The sequence below is a fragment of the Poecilia latipinna genome, unplaced genomic scaffold, assembly GCF_001443285.1.
Source record: "Poecilia latipinna isolate Pla-1442-1.1 unplaced genomic scaffold, P_latipinna-1.0 Scaffold1414, whole genome shotgun sequence".
Taxonomy (NCBI): domain Eukaryota; kingdom Metazoa; phylum Chordata; class Actinopteri; order Cyprinodontiformes; family Poeciliidae; genus Poecilia; species Poecilia latipinna.
Window position 1 is genome coordinate 25,207 of NW_015114030.1, and position 23,526 is coordinate 48,732.

At 38.3% G+C, this 23,526-nt stretch overlaps 2 protein-coding genes and 1 long non-coding RNA gene across 4 annotated transcripts in view; 1 reads left to right on the plus strand and 2 right to left on the minus strand.

The window, feature by feature from the left end:
* The first annotated feature begins 202 nt into the window (after positions 1 to 202).
* On the plus strand, positions 203 to 16,358 carry antxr1b (ANTXR cell adhesion molecule 1b). Its single transcript, XM_015056891.1, has 18 exons — positions 203 to 548; positions 3,108 to 3,179; positions 3,258 to 3,329; positions 3,411 to 3,492; positions 3,575 to 3,608; positions 3,815 to 3,894; positions 3,995 to 4,063; positions 4,148 to 4,228; positions 4,303 to 4,363; positions 5,927 to 6,025; positions 7,496 to 7,565; positions 8,021 to 8,099; positions 8,327 to 8,422; positions 8,535 to 8,576; positions 8,650 to 8,742; positions 13,311 to 13,475; positions 14,405 to 14,485; positions 14,955 to 16,358. The coding sequence occupies exons 1-18, from the start codon at positions 394 to 396 to the stop codon at positions 15,330 to 15,332; spliced, it is 1,809 nt and encodes a 602-aa protein (XP_014912377.1). The 5' UTR covers positions 203 to 393; the 3' UTR covers positions 15,333 to 16,358.
* On the minus strand, positions 7,631 to 11,615 carry LOC106962459 (uncharacterized). Its single transcript, XR_001427976.1, has 3 exons — positions 11,338 to 11,615; positions 10,036 to 10,204; positions 7,631 to 8,095 (listed from the first exon to the last, which is right to left on the minus strand). It is a non-coding gene; the product is annotated as an uncharacterized LOC106962459 (long non-coding RNA).
* A 3,034-nt stretch (positions 16,359 to 19,392) lies between the features above and the next one.
* LOC106962447 (AP2-associated protein kinase 1-like) overlaps positions 19,393 to 23,526 on the minus strand; it is a 32,562-nt gene continuing 28,428 nt past the window's right edge. For both annotated transcript variants that reach the window (XM_015056876.1, XM_015056875.1), the window contains exon 20: positions 19,393 to 22,471. In XM_015056876.1, coding sequence (XP_014912362.1) covers positions 21,828 to 22,471 — 644 coding nt within the window. In that variant the 3' untranslated portion in view covers positions 19,393 to 21,827. The remainder of the gene's footprint in view (positions 22,472 to 23,526) is intronic.

Sequence of the window (23,526 nt, forward strand, 5' to 3'; positions counted from 1 at the left end):
TATTAAAGAAATCAAAAAGCAAAGAAATTCACAATTTTAAAACACAAAAAGGACTGAAAAGCTATAGGTTCATTCACAAGTATCAGATCGGAGAAATAGTGTTTAATCTACCATTAAATTATTTCTCTCTGCTTTTGCAGAAACCTTTGATGCAAAATGGAAGAAAGAGGGAGCCAGAGACCCAGTCCCACTGGTTTCCATGGTCCTTTGCCAGCGTACATCTGCTGCTGCGGCAGAGATGGGACTCTAACTCAGAGGAGAACTTTATGCTTTGGAGATCAGTCTTCCCAGGATGCCTCTCCACACTTGAGCACCTTAAACGGGGAATATTTCAGCTGGAGAATATTTGCTTCTACTCTCATTCAGGCTGAGGCCTGTTTTAAATTTAGAATCATGTCCCAGTCCTGGTGTGGGCAAGCCATACTGCGTGTGGAGCTGGGCATACTGGTGGCAGTCCTGGTGGTCAGCGGCATGGCACAGATATATGAAAGAAGGGAAGAAGGGTCGTCCTGCTATGGAGGATTTGATCTTTACTTTGTTCTAGACAAGTGAGTGCTTCTACTTTCGGATAATCTCAGGAGAAGTTTGGTGCATGAATCATCACAGTTTTATTTGATGTCACAGGTGCAAATGTTATTGCTATAAAAAGCTACAATTTCTAATTATAGTTGGGTATGTAAATAAAGGGTTTGTGACTGCAATAAGTGAACAGTGCGCACAAATGTGAACAATTTGGAACCACGTCTTTATACTTCTCATATTTGTGTTTTATCTAAATATTTTTGGTATTTTTTTAACAGTTTACAAGGTAATTTTCCATAACTTAGAGGCTGGAACTTACATGAAGCTTCAACAAAACTTAGTGACTGCTTTCTCTGGGTTTATCAAGATAATCCTTTCTGAAACTTGCAACATACTTCCCTGCAATCTCCATAGAACAAAGTAATAGGTTTTTATGAATAACCTAAATTATTTATGAAAGTGTCTTCCAAGTTCCAGGCACGTTATTCAGCTTGTTCCACTAAAGTTCTAGAAAAAATCTAGTGAGACTCAGGAAGTAAATCTTAGGATTCAGGAAAGTAAGTAGTAAGTTAGGTAAAGTTATACCCACTAAGTCCTGAAAGTAATCCCTAAATTTCTGGCAAGTAATCAGTAAATTCGATGAAAATTGCTAAAAATAAATAAATAAATAAAGTATGTAGCAAATTTCAGAAAGTAACTTCTGAATTCTGGAAAAGTTTCAGAAAACTAACAAATAAGTTCATCAAATTCTATGTTTTGAAAACGTTACCCCTCTGATATTATTTCAAGTTTGCATTATGCTATTTTCTCTATTGTTTACAACATTTTTGTTTGAAAACCCTACGTCTGCAATAATGCATTTGTCACAGTTAGCTAATGTGCTGCTTCCAGTTGTTTTTCTATGTTGCTTGACTGCTAAAGTGGGAGTTTGAAATATGAATGAAATATTGGAATGCAATAAAAAGAGGACACTTTTATGTTTTGCCTTAAAAGCTTTTATTTCCACAGTATGCAGACTTACATAACTGATGATTTATCTGAGTACATCCCCCTAATCTACTGATTATTTTAGAAATAAACCTGCTATCTTCTAAAGTGATAATAAAATCCAGCAGCAGATTCCTACGTCCTTTAAACACATGAGGGTTAAACCACAACAGGGGATTAAACTGTCACGGAGATAACATGACCTTTCAGAGCGGATCCTGTGTCACATGACCTGGTTTACATCTCTCTGAAAACGCTTTTTTTTCATCTCGGACAATAAAACTCATTGCAGGGACTCGCGTTGTCAATCTGCAGACGTACTTTCCTGACAGGAGCAGCAGCGTTTCTCTCTGTGCTCTGGGCAGCAGAACCCTTGCACCATTAGCGCCAGATGTTCCAAAGATCCCTGGTTTTTGGCGGCGTCCCTCCACTTAGACTCACATCTCTGGATAAATGAAAACATAAGGACGAGAGGCTGCCCAGGGTAGGCGCTGGAGCCTCTTAGAGCTCCAAATTTCCATTTAATTACTGACGTCAATATAATACCCCGCATTTTTTGTTCACTTTTTTCTTTTTTTTTACTTGCACCTGACATTAAAATGCAAAGCAGAAGAGAGTAACAGTTAAAATCTTGTGACTTTGGCTTAAGTTTGCTATTTTTTTGCGATAGCAACAGTGAAAGTTCATGGAATTATCCCACGGTTTATTTGTAATGTGTAAACAGATATGAATATAGACCTGTTGTTCAGCTCTTTAGCCATTGTGCAACATGATGTCGCTGTTGTTTGTGAAGAGTAATAAAAGGTTTGATTAATTTTGTTTTGGAAATGAATTGGGTGACTTGGATCTTCTTGCAGATCAGGTTTCAACTCCTGGTTTTGTTTGTGTTGGTTTAGTTTTTGGTCTTTAAGTAGCTCACACTGTGGTTTCCTTAAAGTGCTGTGTCAAATCCAATTTTATAATTTATAAAATTGCCCAGAGTGTTTTGTACTTTCTAGTTTTAATCAGTAGATCTCCACCTTGGCTGGATTTTCCCCCTATATTTTAAAGAACATCAAACCCGGTTTATCATATATTTTAGATCTGATGCTTCTTCTTAGGTCAAGTTTTTAACATTACTTCTTCTTTAGGTAGATTTTGTGCTGCCATGTTTCAGGACTGGATGGATAATTAATGAAAATAGAAACAGAAACACTCAAAAAAACTCCAAAACTTAGAAAGACCCTCAGAAAATATGGAGATTTTCTTATTTGCTATAATTAACCATCTTGTTTTTCTGCAAATAATTAAATAATTCAATCTGAACTGTGGTCTAAAGTACCAATCTGAGTCAAACAACTATCAAAATTCATTACAATGCATTCTACAGTGTTTGGTTGAGTAAACAGTTGGCTAACAACTTTAAAGTATTTATTGAATAAATGATCAACTCTCAATAGTAGCACCTCAGCAATTAAACCAATTGGAATATTTAATTGGTTTGTGCCTCATTTAACTTGTCAGTCTTTTAAAAAGTATCAACTCCTTGAATGTTTTGCATAAGAAATATTCCCGTCTCTTACTTTTTCTTTTTCACTGCTCTGGACTTTGTGACTCAGGTCTGGCAGTGTGCAGTATTACTGGAACGAGATCTATTACTTCGTGGATCATCTCGCCCACAAGTTCATCAGGTTGGTGCGGAAAATCCAGCCAAATGAAATGTCACAGTTACCTTCTGTCATTTATTATCTTTATTCTAAATATCCCAGTCCTCAGCTGCGGATGTCTTTTATCGTCTTTTCCACTGAGGGACGGATCCTCATGCCGCTAACGGAGGACAGGTGGGACTCACATCAACACTCTGCTTTATGCGTCCGGCTCTGGTTTGTATTTTCGGCGTTTTCTTTTTGTTTCCTAATCAGAGAGCAAATTCGAGAGGGACTGGAGGAGCTGCGCATGGTGCATCCAGGTGGAGACACCTTCATGCACAGAGGCTTTCAAAGGGTAAATATCTTGATAAACGTGTCAAGTAAATGGGAAAATTGAGTCCGAATCAGAGGACTAACTTCAGATGTTTTCCTTTCAGGCCAGTGAGCAAATATACTATGGCACCGGGTATGGTGAGAGCACTTTTAAAATGGGAATTTCTCAATATTCAAGCATGTATCAGGACACAAAGAACCTGATGTCTACACAGAAAACTACCCTTCAGCTAAATTTTATATTCTTCACATCTTAAACTCTTGAGTTCTTCTTCTACTTCTTCTTCTACTTCTTCCTCTTCTTCTTATTCTTCTTCTTATTCTTATTATTAATTTTTCTTAAGGCTACCGGACAGCTAGTGTTATCATCGCCCTGACAGACGGAGAGCTGAGGGAGAATCAGTTTGACCTGGCGGAAAGAGAGGTGAGGAAAATGACTCCAAGCTGAGGAGGAGGAGGATGATGTTCTTTTCTTCCCTCTCATTTTGCCAAATTGGACTTTAAAGTCTTGTCTAACCACTTAGGCTGGCAGAGCAAGGCAACTCGGTGCCACTGTGTACTGCGTTGGGGTGAAAGACTTCAACGAAACACAGGTGACTTCTGCCTGCCAGCTCATAAATGGATCAGTTCATTGTTAAATTGGAGTGACTTAAACTGTTTGCTGCTTTAATTGACAGCTGTCCACCATCGCTGACAGTAAGGACCACGTTTTCCCTGTGCATGATGGATTTCAAGCTCTGCAAGGAGTTATTGACTCGGTGCGCCACACACCTGATTAGATCCTATAAGAGCAGAATACAGAGTTTGTGATGAGATTAACTTCTTTTTTTAGATTTTGAAGAGATCCTGCATCGAGATCCTGGCAGTAGAGCCCTCAAGTATCTGCGAAGGAGGTAAAAAAAACAAACAAACAAAAAAAAAAAAACATAAAATGCTTTTCATTTAACTATGAACATATACAGTTGGAGCCAGAAATTTACATACACTGAAAAAGTAAAACACGTAGATATTTTTTCTCACTGTCTGAAGTTAAATTAAACCAAACTTTTGTTGTTTTGAGTCAGTTAGAATTACCAAATTAATTTCTATTTTCCAGAAAAACTAGCAAGGGCATTTTTTAGAGTATGTGTGTGTGTGTGTGTGTGTGTTAATTTTTTTTTTTCCCAACTTTCTTCATACATTTGATGAGAATCAGGGAAAATTGTCTTTCCATGGAAAAGCTCTGAAAAAAATTAAGAGACCATTTAAAATGATCAGTTTATCTGATTTTACTTTTTATAGGAATATGTTTGAGTAAAATGAACTTTGTTCTTTTATTCTATGAACTTCTGATAACATGTCTGAAATTCCAAGCAAAAATGTTGTATTTGCAGAAAATGAGAAATGGTCAAAATAATGAAAAAGCTTCAAGTAATGCAAAGAAAACAAGTTCATATTCATGTAGAAACAACAATACTAATATTTTAACTCAGGAAGGGTTCAGAAATCAATATTTGGTGGAATAAACAGTTTATCTTTAGATATTGCTTCAATATTTCCACATAATGTTCTTTCCTCATGATCACATCTGTATTATGAAAAGCACCAGTTCCTCCTGCAGCCAAACAGTCCCACAGCATGATGCTGCCACCACCATACTTGAAAGTCAGGGTGCTACAAGAGTCCCTGTTGTTCCTGCAAAAGTAACAAAGGTGATTATGGCCAAACAGCCCCACTCTAGTTTCATCAGATCACAGGACATTTCTCCAAAAATGAGTGTCTTGCTCCATGTGTGCATCTGCAAAGTGGAGTCTGGCTGTTTATGTTTCTTTTAGAGCTGCAGAGCCCATGTCACCTCAGGACACGTTTCACATGGATAATGATGCTCTTTGGCTTTTTTATCTGGGGTCTTTCTGCACATTTTAGACCAAAACACATTTATCTTTGGGTCACATAACCTCCTGCTCTTTCCTGAGTGTGATGACTGGACTTTTCCATAATGTCCAAACTTGCATAAAATTGTTTGAACAGATAAATGTTCAAACATCCAGAAATTGTTCCTAAGGATCAACCAGGTTTTTGCAGCTGCGCAAATTCTCTTCCTGACATCTTGCCTGATTTCTTTTGATTTGATGTCAAACGAGAACGCAATGTGTTTTAGGTGTGGCCTTAAAATACGTCTACAGGTGATCTTTAATGTGTCTGTTGACCTATTTTTGTTTAAGGTTTAATCCAAGTCATACAGACAATTATCTCTGATACTGACAAGATGTATGTTAAACTTCTGAATTTGAAGAAGGTTACAAAAAGGGTTTCTGGCATTTAGCTAATCAAAATAATTTAGGTAATTTTAACTCACCCAAAGCAAGAGATGTTTGATCAGCGTATTTAAACTTCTGGTTTTATTTACTCAAAAACTTTCACAGAGGTAAATTTTTCTTTTAGAACAATATTTCTAATTTGCCATGTCCCTCCAGAAAACTTCCAGGTGTCTGTCAGAGGAAACGGTTTCCTTCACGCCAGAGACGTGCAGAAAGTCCTCTGCAGCTTCCGCATCAACGACACAGTGACTTTCAGTAAGTGCTGCACTTCTTTGGGATTTATCTCAAACTTATTTCAATATAACTGTAAATGTTCTTCGCTAAACACTAAAACTGAGAAATAAAAAGCTTGAAAACAAAAACTATCTTCCTGCAGTAACTCATTCAAAGCCTTCCAGACTTTCTTATAATTTTGGTACATTTTTAAAAAAAAAGTTCTTCACTTTAAAAGATCTTATCATGCCTAATAACAGCTTGTAATGTGTCGGATTTTTCTCTCGGTTCAGTTGTGGCTACAGTGCCACACAAAAGCAGTTGTTGCCCTTAAACGTTATGTTACAAACTCAAACCTTTCTGTACGTTACTGAGATTTTGTGTGTTGAATCAAACAACATTTTCTAAAAATAAAAATCTCAAATGTGTTTTCTGGAGTTTTTCACAAACAGATAACACACTTTTTGTGATATTTCTGACAATTCTTCTTTGCAAAATTGGTGAAGCTCAGTCAGATTAGAAGGAGATTCAGTCAGGCTGAATGTCCTGCTCCAAACTCTCACCTGGATCGAAGCCTGGACTTTGACTGAGCCATTTTATCCATCCTCTAGATCCCCTGCCCTGCATGTGTTAGGTTAACTAGATTAACAGGCTTTTGCTAAGAAGGCAGTGCATTCATTTGAGTTAGGTGTGCTGCAGTGGAGAAACACCCAAAACGTGAAGGACAAGGGATCAAGGTTAAGAATAACACATCTATTTTGTCCCATTGTAGCGCTGGTTATTCGTTTACATTCATTGTCCTGCTGAAAGTTGATCCTCCACCTCATTCTCAAGTCTTTTATGACCTCTAAATGTTTAGAAATACAAATTCATCCAGATGTTTACTTAAGTATTCGACAAAAAAAAAAAGACTGTCACTATAAATAGCAAGCTAAGTGTGGAAAAACTAAGGATGAGTCAATAAAACTAGATAATAAACTCCATACTTGTTACCTAAAAGCACAGCCAATACTAAGTCTTAATCCTCGTTACATAATAGGCACTCCGGTGTCTTTGACGCCACTCTGTTGAACGCATTTTGACTCTCAACATATGGATGGGCAGGGGCCAAAAATTCTTGGTGGGCCGCTCTGACGTTAGCGTTCTAGCTCGTTTGTCACCATCAGCGCCGTCGTTCTTTGCTTTGAATCGGCTGGTAAAGCACTCAGGACTTCTCAGATGTCTGCAGGGGAATGTGGAGCTCATCAGCAACCAGGGCTCTTTGCACACACTAGACACTCACTCAGCCAGGGTAAATAAGCCACAAACCCTCCCCTGCTCGCTTCAGTTTCCATCAGAACAGGAAGTCCAGGAATTTAATAACATTAAAAAAAGGATTGAAGCTTCTGATGTTTAAAGACGAGAAGAAAAATCTGAATTTGACTTTTCCTCTTCATCGCTGACCCATCCTGTGATTTTTTTTGTTATCTCTTTGAGATTGAAATCTTTTTTTTTTTTTTTCTGTTCCTGCAGTGGAAAGACCTTTGGTGGTGAGAGATACTTATCTTTTGTGTCCAGCTCCGGTTCTGGAGAGATTTGGAACGTAAGTGGGAATAATGTTCACAAGAAACACATACAGAGTACAATAATAAGATGAAACATCACTGCTTGTGCTCGTATTTTTGTTTATGCATGCTCATTAATGACACCAAGAAGCTGACTCACCTCTACTTTAATCTAAAGCAGAGTTTAGTAAACTGTGAACACAAAAACAGATTGAAATTTTAAAAATTTAAAAAGGCTAACTTAGCTTCTCTGCTGACATACATGGATCAGGGAATTAGGTTTTGTGTGACATTCCCAATACGTGAAGCTTAAAAAATGCATTAATCGTGATACCAAATATACCTGGGATCAGAGAGAAACATGCCACGATTTCACCCTCCTGCTGAAATGAAAATAAACTAATTAGACGACAAATATAGCACACAAACACATTCATTTGGTTTTGTTAAGTGGACCCTTTCATTCATTGCCGGAAATCTTCCCTTTTTCCAGGTCAGCCACTCTCCATGTCAGCATGAATAACGGCCTCAGCTTCATATCCAGCTCTGTCACAATTACTGCCATCACCTGTGTAAGTATAAAAGAAACCAAACTGGTTCAGATCATTACCTTAGATGTGAACACCAAACATCAGCTATGTTGTGGACTTCTCCCCAGTCTTTACTCTGATTTCTCTTTAATTCTTGTATAATTGTCGTTTTTGTCCAATATCACGTATTCATGACGTGAAGTCTTGTCATTTGTTAATTGTTAAGAATCAAAATCAGTGCAAAGTGAAAACTGAAATCTTCTTTGCAGTCCGACGGGACGTTTGTGGGCATCGCGTTGCTCATCCTGCTGCTCTTGTTCACCGTTATCCTGCTGTGGTGGTTCTGGCCTCTCTGCTGCACCGTGGTATGAAAATAGCCAAGAATAAACGGAAATAAACGGATTTGCTTTTGCAATCAGCCAAATGCTTCATGAACAAATTTTTACCTGCTAAAGTAACGGTTTTAACTCGTTGCAGGTTATTCATGAGCCGCCTCCTCCTGTGATTGAAGACCTCTCTGTAGGTTGATTTTATTTACACATTTAAGTTACAATTAAATTCATTTATTTTAAGTGTCTAAAACACTGTTTAGGATGACGAAGACGGTTTTCCAAAGAAGAGGTGGCCCACTGTGGACGCGTCGTACTACGGCGGCCGTGGAGTCGGGGGAATCAAGAGAATGGAGGTAAAAAATGTTGAAAATAACAACAAACGTTTATATAATATGAGAACTCCTTCTGCCGCGCTGTGCAATTACCCAACAACAGCAAGTGATGTGGTTGAATGGTAAAGACATTACAGTTTTAAGTGTGATGTCAGGAAAAGTGGGTCGTTATGTGGCTTCACAGTTTTAAAACCGGTCACGATTGTATATATTGTGAAAAATTGGTCAATTTAGCCCATTTTAGATGTTATGAGACCAAAATAGTCCCGACATAAAGAACCGGCGAGATGTTTCTTCTCCTCTTATTCGAGGAGGCGGTCTGTCTGCAGGACCACACTCAACCCGCCCAGGCGAGCTCCTGTAAAGTCTGTACAGTGCTGGAAGACTGAGAGTCTGTAGAGGAGGAGGCGATTTCCTGCCTTTTCTTGCCTTTGCTGACACAAAGATCAAAGCAACAAAAAAATGCCTATAGATGTGGTTAAAAAAAAAGAGATTTTTTTCTGTCTCATCTTTTTAAAAATCACATTTCTTGTTTCAGATGATCAATCAAATGTTGGACAAATTTAACGAGAGGAAATCATTTCATTTTTCGAGGGAAGCTAACTAAACCAACCTGGCGTAAGTGAAAAACGTTCATAGCTGTCAGTCTATATTAATGTCATGTATACTTATGAAAATTAGGATCTAGTTCTTTAATTAAATAATAATTACACAGAATAATTGAATATGTTATTAATTTTATAGCCATTTATTTATGTAAAAGTAACACCAAGACAAACATAAATAAATAAGATAAATTCTACACTAGTTTGGAATAAAAGCTTTGAGATGTAAAGTTTATCGATCTTTCAAGAGTTTGACTTTAGGGCCTTTCTCGCATTTGTCCCGCAGTCGCTCTGCTCAGCTACTGGGGAAATCCCAACACGACAGATTTGCTTTTGCCCAAAATGTTCTTGGTCTGGTTTGTTTTGGTGTGTCTTTTGGGAGTCCCTCACTCTGAATCACTTTGAGACTGAATTGGACACAAAGAAAGGAAGAAAACAGGAAAACATCTAGTCGGCCTGGTAAATCGTCACAGTGATGCTGTCAGACTGCTCGTCTTTTCTGAGGTCTGGATGTCCTGGAAATGACAGCAAGTCGTTTGTAATCTGGAGAATCAATTTAAAATGTATCCAGATCCAACAACACTGGAATATTGTAAAAATTGTTGCACATAAAAGAGGAGATAACGGTGAAACATTTTTTCCCCCCTCTTTTCTCATTGAGCTTTCTTTGACAAAATCTTGACTTCCTTCACACCCTGTTGGATTTTACCTGTTAGTGGTTTTGTTGGTCACTTGGACTTGCTGGTCATTGTCGAAGCTGCAGTTATTTAGTCTGCCCTGAGTTCGTCCATCACTGTGCGGTTTGGCTCGTCCAGCAAACAGTTATGTCTGGATGATCATCATGGCTGACACTCCATCCATCCAGGACCTTTACAGATCTAGAGTCAGGAAAAGAGCAGCTGATCTCTGCAGACCCCACACATCCTGGATACAAACTGTTTCGACGTTTATCCTCAGGTGAGCTGTTTGCAAAAATCAGGCGCCAGAGAAGCTGCGCTTCCATTTCAACTGTGTGCAAAACTTAATCCACAAATGTAAAAAAAAAAAAAAACAAAACAGATTTTACAATTGCGGTCTTTCCATTAAAAAAAGAAACACAATTAAAATCACTTGTGAATAAGTTTGTTCTCTTGAGAAGCCATTAAAAAGTATGCCACGCAATCATCCTCCAACTACTTCCTGTTATCCTCCTCTTCATGGTTTGCAGCTGTGGCGACATCAATTTGTTGGTCATGTGACTCCAGGGAAGCAAAAAAAAAAAGTTTCCATTGCAGTTCTGTGAAATAAACTTAATTTGATGCAGCCAGGAACACCACCATATAGCAAAACTTTTTATTGAAAACAAGATAAAAAAAAAAATAATAATTGGTGCGTTTTCGTTGAGCGAATTTATTCCTGAAATGTCAAATTGTGCGATTAAAACTGCCAATGAAAACAAAACTATTGGGAGTTTCTTGAATAGAGCAAACACCTGGCAGCCAGAGTAGCCAGATACTCTGGTGTGAAACAAAATACAATTTTTTGTTTGAGCCAAATAAAACCTTCTACTTTTCGTTCTAAATTTTTTTTGTAATTATGTCAAGTTGAACAAACTTTTTCATCATGCACTAATCTTTTATTATTTATTGGAATCTCTTCTAGCTCTTTTTATAGAACCAAAATATTTAAAGGGTTGTACTTTCTTTTTACACTGGCTGTATGTTCTGCTAACACATTTCCTGTTTCCTGTTACCGATTTGAAAATTAAATGTCTTCCCATCTGTTTATTATCTAGCAGCATATGTACTTCAGCTGAGAGGGAAACTAAATACAAACCCAACAAAGAAAGACAGAACAATCCGCGGCAGAATAATCGCAAAAGTTAAGAGGACACAAGTGAAAAGACATAGTAAAACATTCCACGTTCAGACTCCTTGATGTGGTGATTAACATTGTTCATAATGCTTAAATTACCCAACGTTAAACCGAAACTGGCTTCACGTTCACAGATGAAACACGTGGCAGTCTTTACCTCAACCCTCAGCGTGCAGGAAGCAAAAGATGAAAGGTGGGAATGAGATCAAACAGAAGAACAATAAAGCTGCCTTAATGGAGTTCAGCACGCAGGTCCATGCTGCATGAAACCGAGTCACTTTGTTGTTGTGACCAGCACAGAGAGCTAGACTGAGGCCATCTGGACAACAAACACCACTGAAATGTTTGCAAGGAGCTGAAAAGTTTTACTGGTCTGAGACGCTGATTTATCAATCCTTTTTTTTTTTTTTTTGCACAACAGCTTGACATAAAAAAAAAAACAAACTATTCTTAATCTTTGAGAAAGAGCAGCGGTAAGGAGAACGACTGAAGGAACTCTGCCTCCCTTGTGTGTGTCTGATAAATCATGCAGAAACAGGATTATGTCTGCCTCCGTCGGGACGGTTCGCTCAAAAAGAAGACCCTCTTCATTCGGCGAGCAGAGCTGTGGAGTCAAACAACTCCAAACACTAAAATGGAAAGTATGCAGAGCTTCATTTATGTGCTCTTTCTGCCAAGTCAAGGCATCTGTGGCTTTTTGTGTGGTAGCTGAAAGGGAGTGAATTTGACTAATGAACTTCCAAGGCTGTGTTGACAGCGCTGGCTTAGCTTGTTAAATTCAGGCTCACTCTTGACATCTTAGCCTCCTTTGCATCAAGGTAAAGGCGAACGCTGACAAGAATTGAGACGAGGCGTTCAGGAAGTCTGGCGTGGTAACTCGTTTATGCTAGTTCCTTCTCTGTTTAACATCAACTGTAAAATAAAGTTAGTGTCAAGGAAAAATCACAAATTTGAAACAGTTCTATGGAAATTTGCAGAAACAAAGGACTGCCTGCTTTTGTTTTGACTTGTGGATTTCAGCAGAATTGGTTTAATTAAAACCTTGCAGGACTTTGGATGGTTTCTGTGGAACAAAGCAACATGACACAGCAGCAGTTGTTTAATGCAACAGTGATGCATGAGTTCAATTACAGCTTCTCTGACCCCAAAGCTTTTTCATCAGCCTTTATCCTCTTTTCCTATAATTGGCTGATTTAAGATACTCTGTTTTCTCAAGACTGAAAATACTCTGAGAAAACAGAGTATCTTCAGTCAGAGGCTTCTGCAGGCCCGCTGTAATGCAGACTGCTACAGGAGGCCTTCCACCTTCAATATCTCTTTGAAGAATCTGAATTAATGATCTACAACAACATTTAATTTCCCTCTGGGATTAATAAAGTCTTCTTTTATTTTTGAATTATAATATTGTAATTGGTTCTGTCTGCCTATTAGGTCATTTACGAAGCATCATATTAGAATATATGTCCTAATCAGTCTCGTTTATCAGAATAAAAATATCCAGTCCTTAAGCTGATATTAAAAGTATTTTTCATCTGTTTTTTAAAAATATTTTTAATTGGTCTGATGTAATATTCTACTATGAAATCATGTTTTCATTTGCTGTAAAAGGAGGAAAAAGGCATCTGTATATAATTAATGTAACGTGTTTTGCTTGATGATAGCTCTCCTAAAGTAAATAGGCTTTCCTATAATATTCTAAGTTATTAAATGAGTCTGTATCTAGAGATTTTATGTCTGCCCTTGTGTTTTCAATCTATTTGAAGAACGTTTTTCTGGCTGTATGAAGAGTGCTCCATAAACGAAGTTCTGATGGGACCCGATTAATGGATCTCGGGGTCATAAAATCTCCATAACAGCTTTCAGTGCCAACGTTTCTATGGGGGGAAAATATTGCATCAAAATGTGTCTTGTGTCCCACCTTCATAAACATGTGAAGTTTAACTGGAACCATGTGCTGAAGTCAGACGAAACAAACGCTCCAGGTGGGGTCGTCGGTAAATAAAGGCCGTCCTGTTGAGTTCAGGCCGTATGTTTACTATATGTTACTGCAGGTTTTGCTAACTAATATCTGCAGTTTGTTGTCGTTTTCATTTCACGCGGCTGCTCTCCTTTGCTTGTCCGTCTGTTCAGGTCCGCTGGGGAGATAAAGGCTCGACTGAGGAAGGAGCCAAACTGGAAAAAGCCAAAAATGCTCGAGTTGTGATGCCCGCTCAGGAGTACGATCCGCCTCCACCGCGGCTTTATTACCACACACACAAAACCATCCGATCCCAGAAGTGGTATTCTCCCATTAAGGTGCTCACTCACTTTTTCCCCACCTTCTGAACTGAAGTCAGATTTTATTTATTCATTTATTTTCCTCCTTTCGCTGCAATTCAGATTTGCTCCTAAATACAAACCCTGGATTTGGGTAAATGTGCTTTCGTCTTCTGAGTTTTTGTGTTTGCTCACAAAAAAGTTTCCTAAGACACCAGAAGTGAGAAAATATTTTGGTTTTAGTGCTTTTGATGATGTGTTACCAGGAAGTAGGTTATAAAATTCTGTTTCCTCCGATATTTGTCAGCTGGAAGGACGGACGTTAACAAGATCCAGACTTGAACTGGGCTAAACCCTCGGAAAGGAATCTGTGGAGTCTGTTGTGTTTTTATCCGGTTGCATTCGTTGCTTATCTGTCGCTGTTTATTACATAAAGCCTTCCACGCCTCTGCAGAGAAAAGGACTGAGCTCAGGGTTGGACCTGTTTTTCATCTCTCTCTTCTTCATAAGATTTGTTTTTCAAACGATTAATGGTACAATGAAATCATTTCAGGTTATCTGATAAAAAATAAATAACTTATGAACAACTAAAAGCAGAAAAATACATGTTTTGTTTTTAAAACTGAACGGCTGCTGGCATATGACGACTTTTCGACATTTTGGGTTTATTTGGGATAAATACAAGTTTTTATACCTGTGAAACAATAATTTTTGTCTTTGTAATGAACTCCAAGTTTAGTGTAAATACAACACAGCTTTGTTCCTAAGAGACTTTTTAATGCCCTTATGATCCTCTGTTGTGTGTGAAAGTCAACAAACTTAAGAAGTAATGGTTTTCAGATGGAAAATTAATTTAAAAAAAAATCTTGAAGCTGCAAAACGTCAAAAGAGAAAGCTCAGAAAGCTACTGATCATGATCATAAGATGATAATAATGTTACAGAAGTGACAGATGTCATCTTTTTCCAGGGAAAGCTGGATGCTCTGTATGTGCTGCTGAGAAGAGGCTACGACAGAGTTTCAGTGATGCGACCTTATCCTGGAGACAAGGTGACTTTATTTTTCTACAATGAAGCAAGACAAGATGTGAAAATAAATTCAAGTTCTGTAGCAAAACAAGCAAACCTAAAAACACCCACATGGCAAGACTGGGGTAACTTCAGTGTCATATTTGAGTTAAATATAATTTAAATTAGCCTTATGGAAGCTGCCATTGGGAGATGATGAAGTAATTTGGACAATGCATTATTGTTTGGAGGAACAGGCCTGCAGAAGTCATCAGGACTCCATGCAGTCTGGCTCCCAAAGTTCACAGAGTCTGCATGGCGGAGTTTTCTTTTATGTCACTCACTAAAAAGAAAAAATGCACTCTTTCCACTTGCAAATTTTGCCAGTCGCCCTGCAACAGGAAATTTAGGAATTTGTGCCCAGTTTCTCGCCCTCATAAAGCTAATTGTCGTTTCGTCATTAGTCGTACAGCTACACATTTCCCCCTTTGCTCTCTGCGCCTCCATCACAGGGTCGGTGCATCAACTTCACCCGGAGCCCGTCCTACCCGCCTCCCCGCTACCCCATCTACAACCACTCCTCCACGCCTGTCTACACCTTACCGCACAGGTGCCAACGGCGCCCATCCGATGACTGCGAGGACCTCCACCTGCCCCCCTCGCCAACCTCCACCCTGCCGCCTCTGCCGTCGACTCCGCCCCCGTCCTCCAGCAGCTCCTCGTACACGCCTCCTCCCGACAGAGACCTGCCGTCGACGACCAACGCCAGGCAAAACTCAGCGCCGCCGTCTCCCACGGGCTCCCTGCCTCCGCCACCTCAGGGGTCGCCTCCATGCAGAGCCCCTCCGCCCTCACGCCCTCCTCCGCGACCCAACCACGAGATCAACTGAGGGCGCAAGAATCTCAAAATTTCACCCACAAATCGCTGAAATTGTGTTCGAACAAAAATACATTGACTTTGCTCAAAAAAAAAAAAAAAAAAAAAATGCATAAAACATAAAATAGTGATTTCTTCACAAGTCTACGTCAGATAGTGTAAATAATAAGAGTTGTTTAGATGTTTCTGTTTCGTTTGTCTATTACATTAAAAAGTGCTCGATGAAACAGTCATTCACTGTTTGTCAGAGTTTTGGAGCTGCTTAAAATCTTAAAGGCATCCAAAAGTTGCATAAAAGGAACTTGAACAATATTGCGTTTGTATCTCGTGAGAAAAATACAAACCTGGTGTAAACATTCGGACAGTCGACGTTTTGCTGGGATCTGAGGACTTCAGAAGGTATTTTGAACTGGCAGAGGGCACATAAATGCAAAAACCACTGATATTCCCACCTGGGAAACTTTATGCTCACAAACCATCACTTTAATGCTCTGCCTGCTGACGCTACTAGCACTATTTGTTGCCACCTTGCCATGAAATGTGTTGTGTCCTCATCAATTAACTCTGAGTTCTTTTAATTGTTTAATAATCCTGGACCGAAGTGTGTTTTCAGCAGAATGGTCGCCTTTGGTAATTCGAGAGAAATCCATCTTCTTTTGCCTGCCTTACTGTCTGATATTCTGCCAACAGATATTTTGTTTATTTGTGTCGTGCTGGACTTGGTGTTTCTCTCAGATTTAATCCACTTCTTATTCCTCATGCAGACCTCCAAGTACACAAATCCTTCTCTGTTGGATCTCACGCAGGATGGAGAAGAGGTACCACACTGAGACCGGATTACTGAAATAAAATGTTTTAAGTACATGTAACTTTAATTAATTTCTGATCCCTTTGAGTGACAACCTGGAGGTTATCTTTACAGGTTTTCATTTCCTGTAAAGTTAAACGTCTTTCTCCGGAGAGTTAATCTGTGACTGACCCAGCAGCAGATCTGAAACCTTCGATTTGTTCACTGTGCAATAAAACTTAAAATAATTTGTCTGCTTGACTCACAGTTGATTTTTTTTATTGTTTTTATTAATTATGTTAAAAATCTACTACTTTAGGTTATGTTTTAGAGCTTGTGTGTGTGAGGTAAATCTCCTGAATATTCCCCGGATGTGGGTGGCTGGCCTTATGATCAGAAGGTGCAGCTGGTAGAAGTCGACTGTCCCGAGTTTTTACAAGGTGACTGTGTATTTTCCAGCAAGTCTTAAAATAAACCATTTTCACAGCTTTTCACTTGGAGAAGAGGGTCTGGATGAGAATGTAAATCGATTTACCAGAAAGTGGAATTAGATACGTTTCATCCGTCTCAGAAGAAGACACTGCTCTTTTTGAGGAGAGCATCGCTGACCCCTGACCCCGCCCTGATTTGCCCTGAATCCAGCTGCTTCACTTTCAGGAGGTTTTAAAGCGTCTTCTGATCCCAGCAAAATCTGCACAAGATTTACACATTCCTCATGTGACGGCAGCAAGCTAAATCCGTCAGGCACGAAGGATCCGGCTGCTGAGTGGAGAACAATTATAATAAAGGGTTTTTTATTATTCATCTTTAATTGGAGCACAAGTTCTCCAAACTCTGAGTATTATGGGACATCCTGGGAATTATGACAATGTCCTCCACATGTATTAGCCTTAAAATAAAATATTATCCAGTAGTATCATCTAATACAGAGAGCATTACAATAGGTGTTATGGAGGCTTGTTGTCCCCCACTTGTATGAACCTGCTGCTGAAAATCATGATGTTCCCATATCCAAACTCCAAAGGTGATAGTTTTTTTTTTTTTTTTAAAGATGTGCAGGGATTTGTTCTCCAACCCAATCCCTGTCATAAGATGATTTTCTCAGCGAAAAACATCATCTGAAGTTATGATAATCGTAAATTATGATTATCTTATGATCTAACTTACACTTTTTTTGGTAGATGTGGATTACTTAGATTTCTATCAAGTGGTCTATGCTGTTAGCCTGATTAAAATTATATCGACTCAGAAATATTTGTATATTCTCCCTGTCACAAAGGGGAAAAAAATCTTGCTTTCAATATTAATATATTCAATAAAATGCTGAAAATATTGATCTGAACAATTTAATTTTAAATGTGAGGAAAAACTGAGCCCTAGCTAATAAAGCTAATGACTGATCCATTTGGGAAATCCTCATCTTTATTTTTTTTTTTTACTCCAATTGATGCTGCAGAGGTGGAAAATTTGGGCTTTGAAACAATTCCTTTGTTAATTTCCCTTCTAGAAATAATGTTTCTATTATTCCTCGTTCTATTTTTTTCTCTCTTTTTTTCCCTCCGAGGGAAACAAAAAGACATGAAAAAAAAAAAAACATTTTACTGGAGTTAAAATATTATGTAACAAGCCACAAAGCAGACAGTCAGCTGACTCTTATTCCAGTCAGATTTCCTAAAATAAATCCTATTTCCATGTGTTTTTCCAATATGTTTTTCATATTCGGAAATGCCTTGAAAGACACTCAGATCTGCAGTTCTGCAGGCAGTGATGAGCTCACAAAAAAACAGAAAAAAAACCTTCCAGAAACAGAGGAAGAAAGCATCAGAAATAAAATTTTAATTCTTCCAGGATGTCAGCAAATACGAATGGCGACACCTATGATGACAAAGACAATGTCAAATACTGCCAGCTGCATTTGAGCTCCATGAACTCAGTATTTTACTGACAGATGATCTCCTTTGTAACCCCTTCTTTAAAAAAAAAAAAAAAAAAAAAAAAAAAAATAATGATAGCTTCACTTCAGTGCATTGTGTAACATTAGAAAGAGAGGAAAAAAAAAAGTGTCTCATGACTTTATCTCCCTGGAGAATCCTAAAAAATGTTTTGCATTGGCTTCAAGTTCCCAGCTTGGCCGACAGCGCTGTCTACCTTGGCTGCACAAACTGTAGGGATGAGCACATTCATAGATAGTTGGCTCCAAAGTTCAGGGGTTGATGAGCAACAGTGTTTAGGAAAATAAAAAATAGAAAGTAAAATTTATGTGAAGAAAAACAAAACGGCGTGATTATCTATTCTCTGTGAAATCCAGTCCACTTTCTACAGTTTCCACGCACTCGTCTCCAGAAGATGAATCTCTCTGAATGCTTTGCTGACTACCGGGAAAACAAGTGACTCATGTTACTACACTGGAAGGTTTCTTTTGAACATCATCAGTGCCTCAAATTGGTCATGCTGTTTGATTGGGAGGTTTAAACTAGAGTAAAAGTGATTTACTGAGTGCAGGGGACACTTGGATTGGTTGTTTCTTTCCATTTTACCTCAGGAGACTTCATTCTTTAAAAGTCACAAGACAATGAAAACCTGCTAAGAAGAAAGAAAATACTTTTGACCAAAAATAGTGCCTTTCAGACATAGCTTTTATATAAAACAAAACAAAACAAAAAAAAAAAACGTAATTGTGCCGACACAAACTTAGCTTGCACTCAGACAATGAAATATATCAAAAGCTTAAAATGTTCCAGAAGTTTAAATAGCGACACAAATGCACTTTTTAACAAAATCTAAAATATTTTATATAATCAGCAGCCTGGTTGCTTTTACGAGGGTAGATGCAAAAAAACCTGCAGCTGTCCTCACTTTGTTTGAATCCAAATGAAACAAAGAGTGTCGCAGCAAAAAGCTGTGTGGAAGGATTCAGAATTTCCTGTGAAGGACAAAAATGTGTCGCCACCAGAGCAGAGCTTGCTCAACATCGGCGGCAGTGGAAACGCTGTTGAGAACATTGAAATGAAGAGAAGCAAAGAAGTAGCTTGTGTCTCAAAAAAAAAAAAATTAAATAAAAAAATAAAAGAAGAACAAGATTCTGCAGAAAGTAATAAGTCTGACAGCAGAACCCTGGTGCCGAGATATTTTCCCTGCCAGATTCGGTTGTCCAACATTTCATTGATTTTTTGCAACCACATGTTAGCAAAAAGTGCTAATTTCTGCATTTAGTCTCTTTATTTTCCTGTAAAACAGACAAAAAAAAAAAAAAACACATAAGAAAACATTTTTACATCACTGTGGAAAGATTTTTGCCACAACTGTTTATTAATAGCATCACCTCAAAATAAAAAGTTACATGTCCATCAAGGCAGATACGTAAATGTTACTTTAAAAAATAGTGGAGGCCTCTCAAGTATTTTTATAATGTTGAGTGTTTTTATAACACTGGTGCTTAATCCTAAACAGGGATTAAATTTGAAAAAGCCGTTTCCAGGGACGCCTGCATGGATCGCCTGATGAGCAGCAAAAATGAGGCAAAAATGAACAAGAACAGGTTAGGACTGTGGGTAAAATGAAGATGATTTACATTCAGAGATTCATGTTAAAAGTGTGCACCCATTTTTAATTGTTTTAATATATAACTCAGAGACATAAAAACACGTAAGAATAAAACAACAGACCCAGAGGATGGAGCTTTTAAGACTATATTAGGCTGATAAAACATTTAACTTTCGTTGTTTTTTCTATCCAGTATTAATTGAGCGGGTAATATACAGTGTACACATCCAGGAATCCTAAGCCTGAGCGAAAAACAGAGTCCTTAATTGTACCAAAATAAAACAGATTCAGAAGCCTTATATTTAACATTTTATCACATAAAGAATCTAATCTGCGATACGCTGACAAACTTATTTCACGGACTAGACAGAAAAGTTAAATAACGTACACTAAACTGTGTTTTATGTCAGTTTATCTGTTTAGCGTGCAAACCGGGATTAGTATAATTAAATACCGGCTACGTCCAAGTCTCTGCTCACCTGCTGGGATTTTTTTGAAAACATGGATTTAAAACGTGCTTTTGGAAACAGAAACGTGGATTTGGCTTGCAGTAACATGGTAACTTTCAGCTCCGGTACTGAATGTCGACAGGAAAACTGAAAACGTTTTGGAAAATCTCCTAATACTGATAATGAAAGCACAATCTGCAGTTTATATGTAAACAACAGGAAAGATTTAATAGGCTTAAGGCATGAGTCGACAAGCAAATCCTGTGGGCTGCCAAGAAACTGATGGTTTCTGGCACGACGCACTAAGAGCTGAATCGCTTTTCCTCTAAATCCACGTAAAACTTCTTAGTTGGATAAAAAAAAAAAGTGATGGAAAATATCAACATTCACTCCCCTTGAAAATGGAGGTCATCTTAACTTGGACCTTGTAATGTTTAAGTTAATCTCTTCTTTCTGGGGACTGGACTAGAAATACAAGATACAACAACACTGGTTTACAAAAGGAAAAGCTGGAAAATTTACTGGGTTTTTTTTTCTGATTAAAATTAGATATTGACTCAGATATTAGGCCCACTATTATTTGTATAAATGTCCATGAGCAAATTGCAGGGAAGTCACGTTCTTGTGGATGTCAACGAATCCCTGGAAATGTTTTGTCTGGATTTTTGACCACTTTTTACTGGAATTTCTTGAGTTCATATACACTGGATTGGTCCCTGTGACTCATTAGGCTTTTACACATAGAATAGATGTTTAATTAAGAAATGGCCCCGGCCATGATGCTACCACCGCCTTGTTTTACAGTTCGTACAAGCTTTGAAAATCCTCTTCTTGACATTTTATGTCCTTTTGGCAAAACAGCTCAGCTTTTCCCCACAAAGCATTTGGCTTATCCAAATGAAGTTATGCAGCGAGTCAATGTCTAAGTTTTAGAGTAGATGGGTCTCATTTTCTTGACGGACTGAATCCATGTTGATGTTAAATTCGAGTCACTCAAAAGCAGCTCCTGCTTTGTACCTCAGTGGTTCCTGGGTAGTTATGTAACTTTGAACTTTGCTTTTGTGTACAAATGACAGTTTAGATATGATGGTTAAAATATGAACAAAACTAATTGTTCCAAGAGGACAAAGACGCCCAACACACATCACAACTGGATTTTGATGTATAGAGCAGACTGTCATTAAGCTTCTAGGAGGTTTTCTCCATATTACACAAGTCTTCAGTCAGAGGTTTCTTCAGACCACCTGTAACACAGACTGCTCCAGCAGATCCTTTCTTCCCACAGCCATCAGCAGCTACAATGAGTCTTTGAAGACAATTATATCAGTTTGTATTTTGGGATGATTAATGTCTTTTGGATTTAAAATCTCTGACATCAACCCTTCTAAAACTTGACTAACAATTTTGCCGAGGCCAGTGGTTGAAAATGGAGTCAGAATTATGGCAGAAATCAGTAAATATCTATATATCTGAGCCTGTATGTATAATTTTGCTCTGGAACATTCTTAATTACTTTGATATGATTATTGAATAGATAAATAAAGTCAAAACTGTTCATGAAGACTTGATATGGTGACTGGAAGCAAATGAGACGACTGAGGTAGAGCCTTAACCTTGAAACAACGTTGAACTTACATGTGGTATTTTAGTCCTACTGCAGCTGAACTATATTTTGGCTTCTTCTTCTTCTTCTTCTGACTTTGCATTTTTTTAAGACACACTAATAAAACTAAGGCTTCCCTGGGGAGCATCTGGGCTGAAAAGGTGCAGCTGTGAATGGGTCAGCCACAACTTTTCCCACGATGGTCCAGGAATGCAGAGGCCCCACTGCCACTGAGCCCACAGCGGCCTGCTGACCGATCCTGGAGACGACCCGGTGCACCGCCACGGGCTGCTGGAGCAGAGGGGCCTCCGTGTGCAAAAGGGCGACAGGGTGACACTTTGTGCTGTTCCTCATTTGCTGAGTCCCGGACATGAATGCGTGAGTGTTAGCAGGAGCAGCTCTGCTGGTTTCCTGCCGCTTCCCAAACGGTGCCTGCAGGAAAACATCTGATGCTTCAGCAGAATTATGGGATGCAGAAAAGGCGGAGACTCTGCATGCTGTCCCGCTTTCTTTCCTTTGCGGTTTAAACGGGGCCAGCTGGAAGACATCAGAGACGATGGCGCTGCTTGGAGGAGGGCTCTGGGATCCTTGGTTAACAGGTATGAAATGACGGTTGGAGCAGGGAATGCGTGGAGGGCGGGGCTGAGCGCCACATTTGTCTGACAGCACCATGTGTGTGTAGGGGACACATGCAGCGGAGCTCTGATGGATCTTCTGCCCAGGAGCTGCAAACTGAGCAGCGTGAAGTTTGAAGAGCTCCCTCTGCAGGTCTGTGTGCGCAATAACAGAGAGAAAAGTGAGATTCTGTCCCCTGAAAGTTTTGCTCAAATTACATTAATGTTTCATAAAGAATCCCTAAACTAGAAACAAAAAGAATCTTGTAAGAAAATCACAACAGATATAGATAAATGTAGTGAATTTTTTTTTTAATCTGAGGGATTCAACTCGTCACAGACATATATTTCAAAGAAAAGCTGAACACGAATTTACTGAGTATTTAATTGACAAATTAACTTATTAATATTAATATTGCTTTACACAACTTAACTGCGACGGTGCACATTCAGAGTCTTACCTGTGTAGATTTATAGGACAATCCAAGCAGATTGTTAGTAATGTGACATACTTAAACTTTCTTCCATCTTTGTCCAACAACAAACATTCTCTCAAAGAAATAACATAATACAATTATTTTCAAACTTTAAATATAACACTGTACAAGAACAAGTTTATGAAGAAACCTAAAAGAAAATGGCACCTAAAACCAGATCAGGATACAGTTTGTATAATGTTTATATTATGGTTTGCTTTGAACTTTATAGTTTCAACTTTAGTAATAGTAGTGTAGTTTTACAACAAATTTGGGTAACACGTTATTTGAAGGGGGGTGAATAAGACTGCCATGACACTGTCATAAACATGACATAACACCTGTCATGAACATGAATAAGTCTTCATGAATATTTATGACGGTTGTCATAAAGCGTCATTCGGTAAATTATGACACTTTTAACACAAAGTTGACATTATTCAAAATGTCTTTGTTATGACAACTTGACATTAACCAAAAAAATCATGATTGATATAAATTTGTTATGAAAGTATTACTGATTGCACTTTAAAAATTAGATAACTTTATGTTATTAAAGGTAAAGTTTAAACAGTAATGATTTCTTGGTTAATGTCAAGTTGTCATGACAAAGACATTTTGAATAATGTCAACTTTGTATTAAAAGTGTCATCATCTTTTGCACATGGTAAAAAGCAGCCAAATATTATATGAGTACCATAAACAAAGAACTCTAAAAAGAAGAGAACGACTTTA

Bases quoted from the DNA above. Each gene is read 5' to 3' on its own strand.
- antxr1b (XM_015056891.1), top strand. From the start codon at position 394: ATGTCCCAGTCCTGGTGTGGGCAAGCCATACTGCGTGTGGAGCTGGGC. The intron at 549-3,107 runs GTGAGTGCTTCT...TTTGTGACTCAG, and splicing joins CTTTACTTTGTTCTAGACAA to GTCTGGCAGTGTGCAGTATT. The intron at 7,566-8,020 runs GTAAGTGGGAAT...CCCTTTTTCCAG, and splicing joins GTTCTGGAGAGATTTGGAAC to GTCAGCCACTCTCCATGTCA.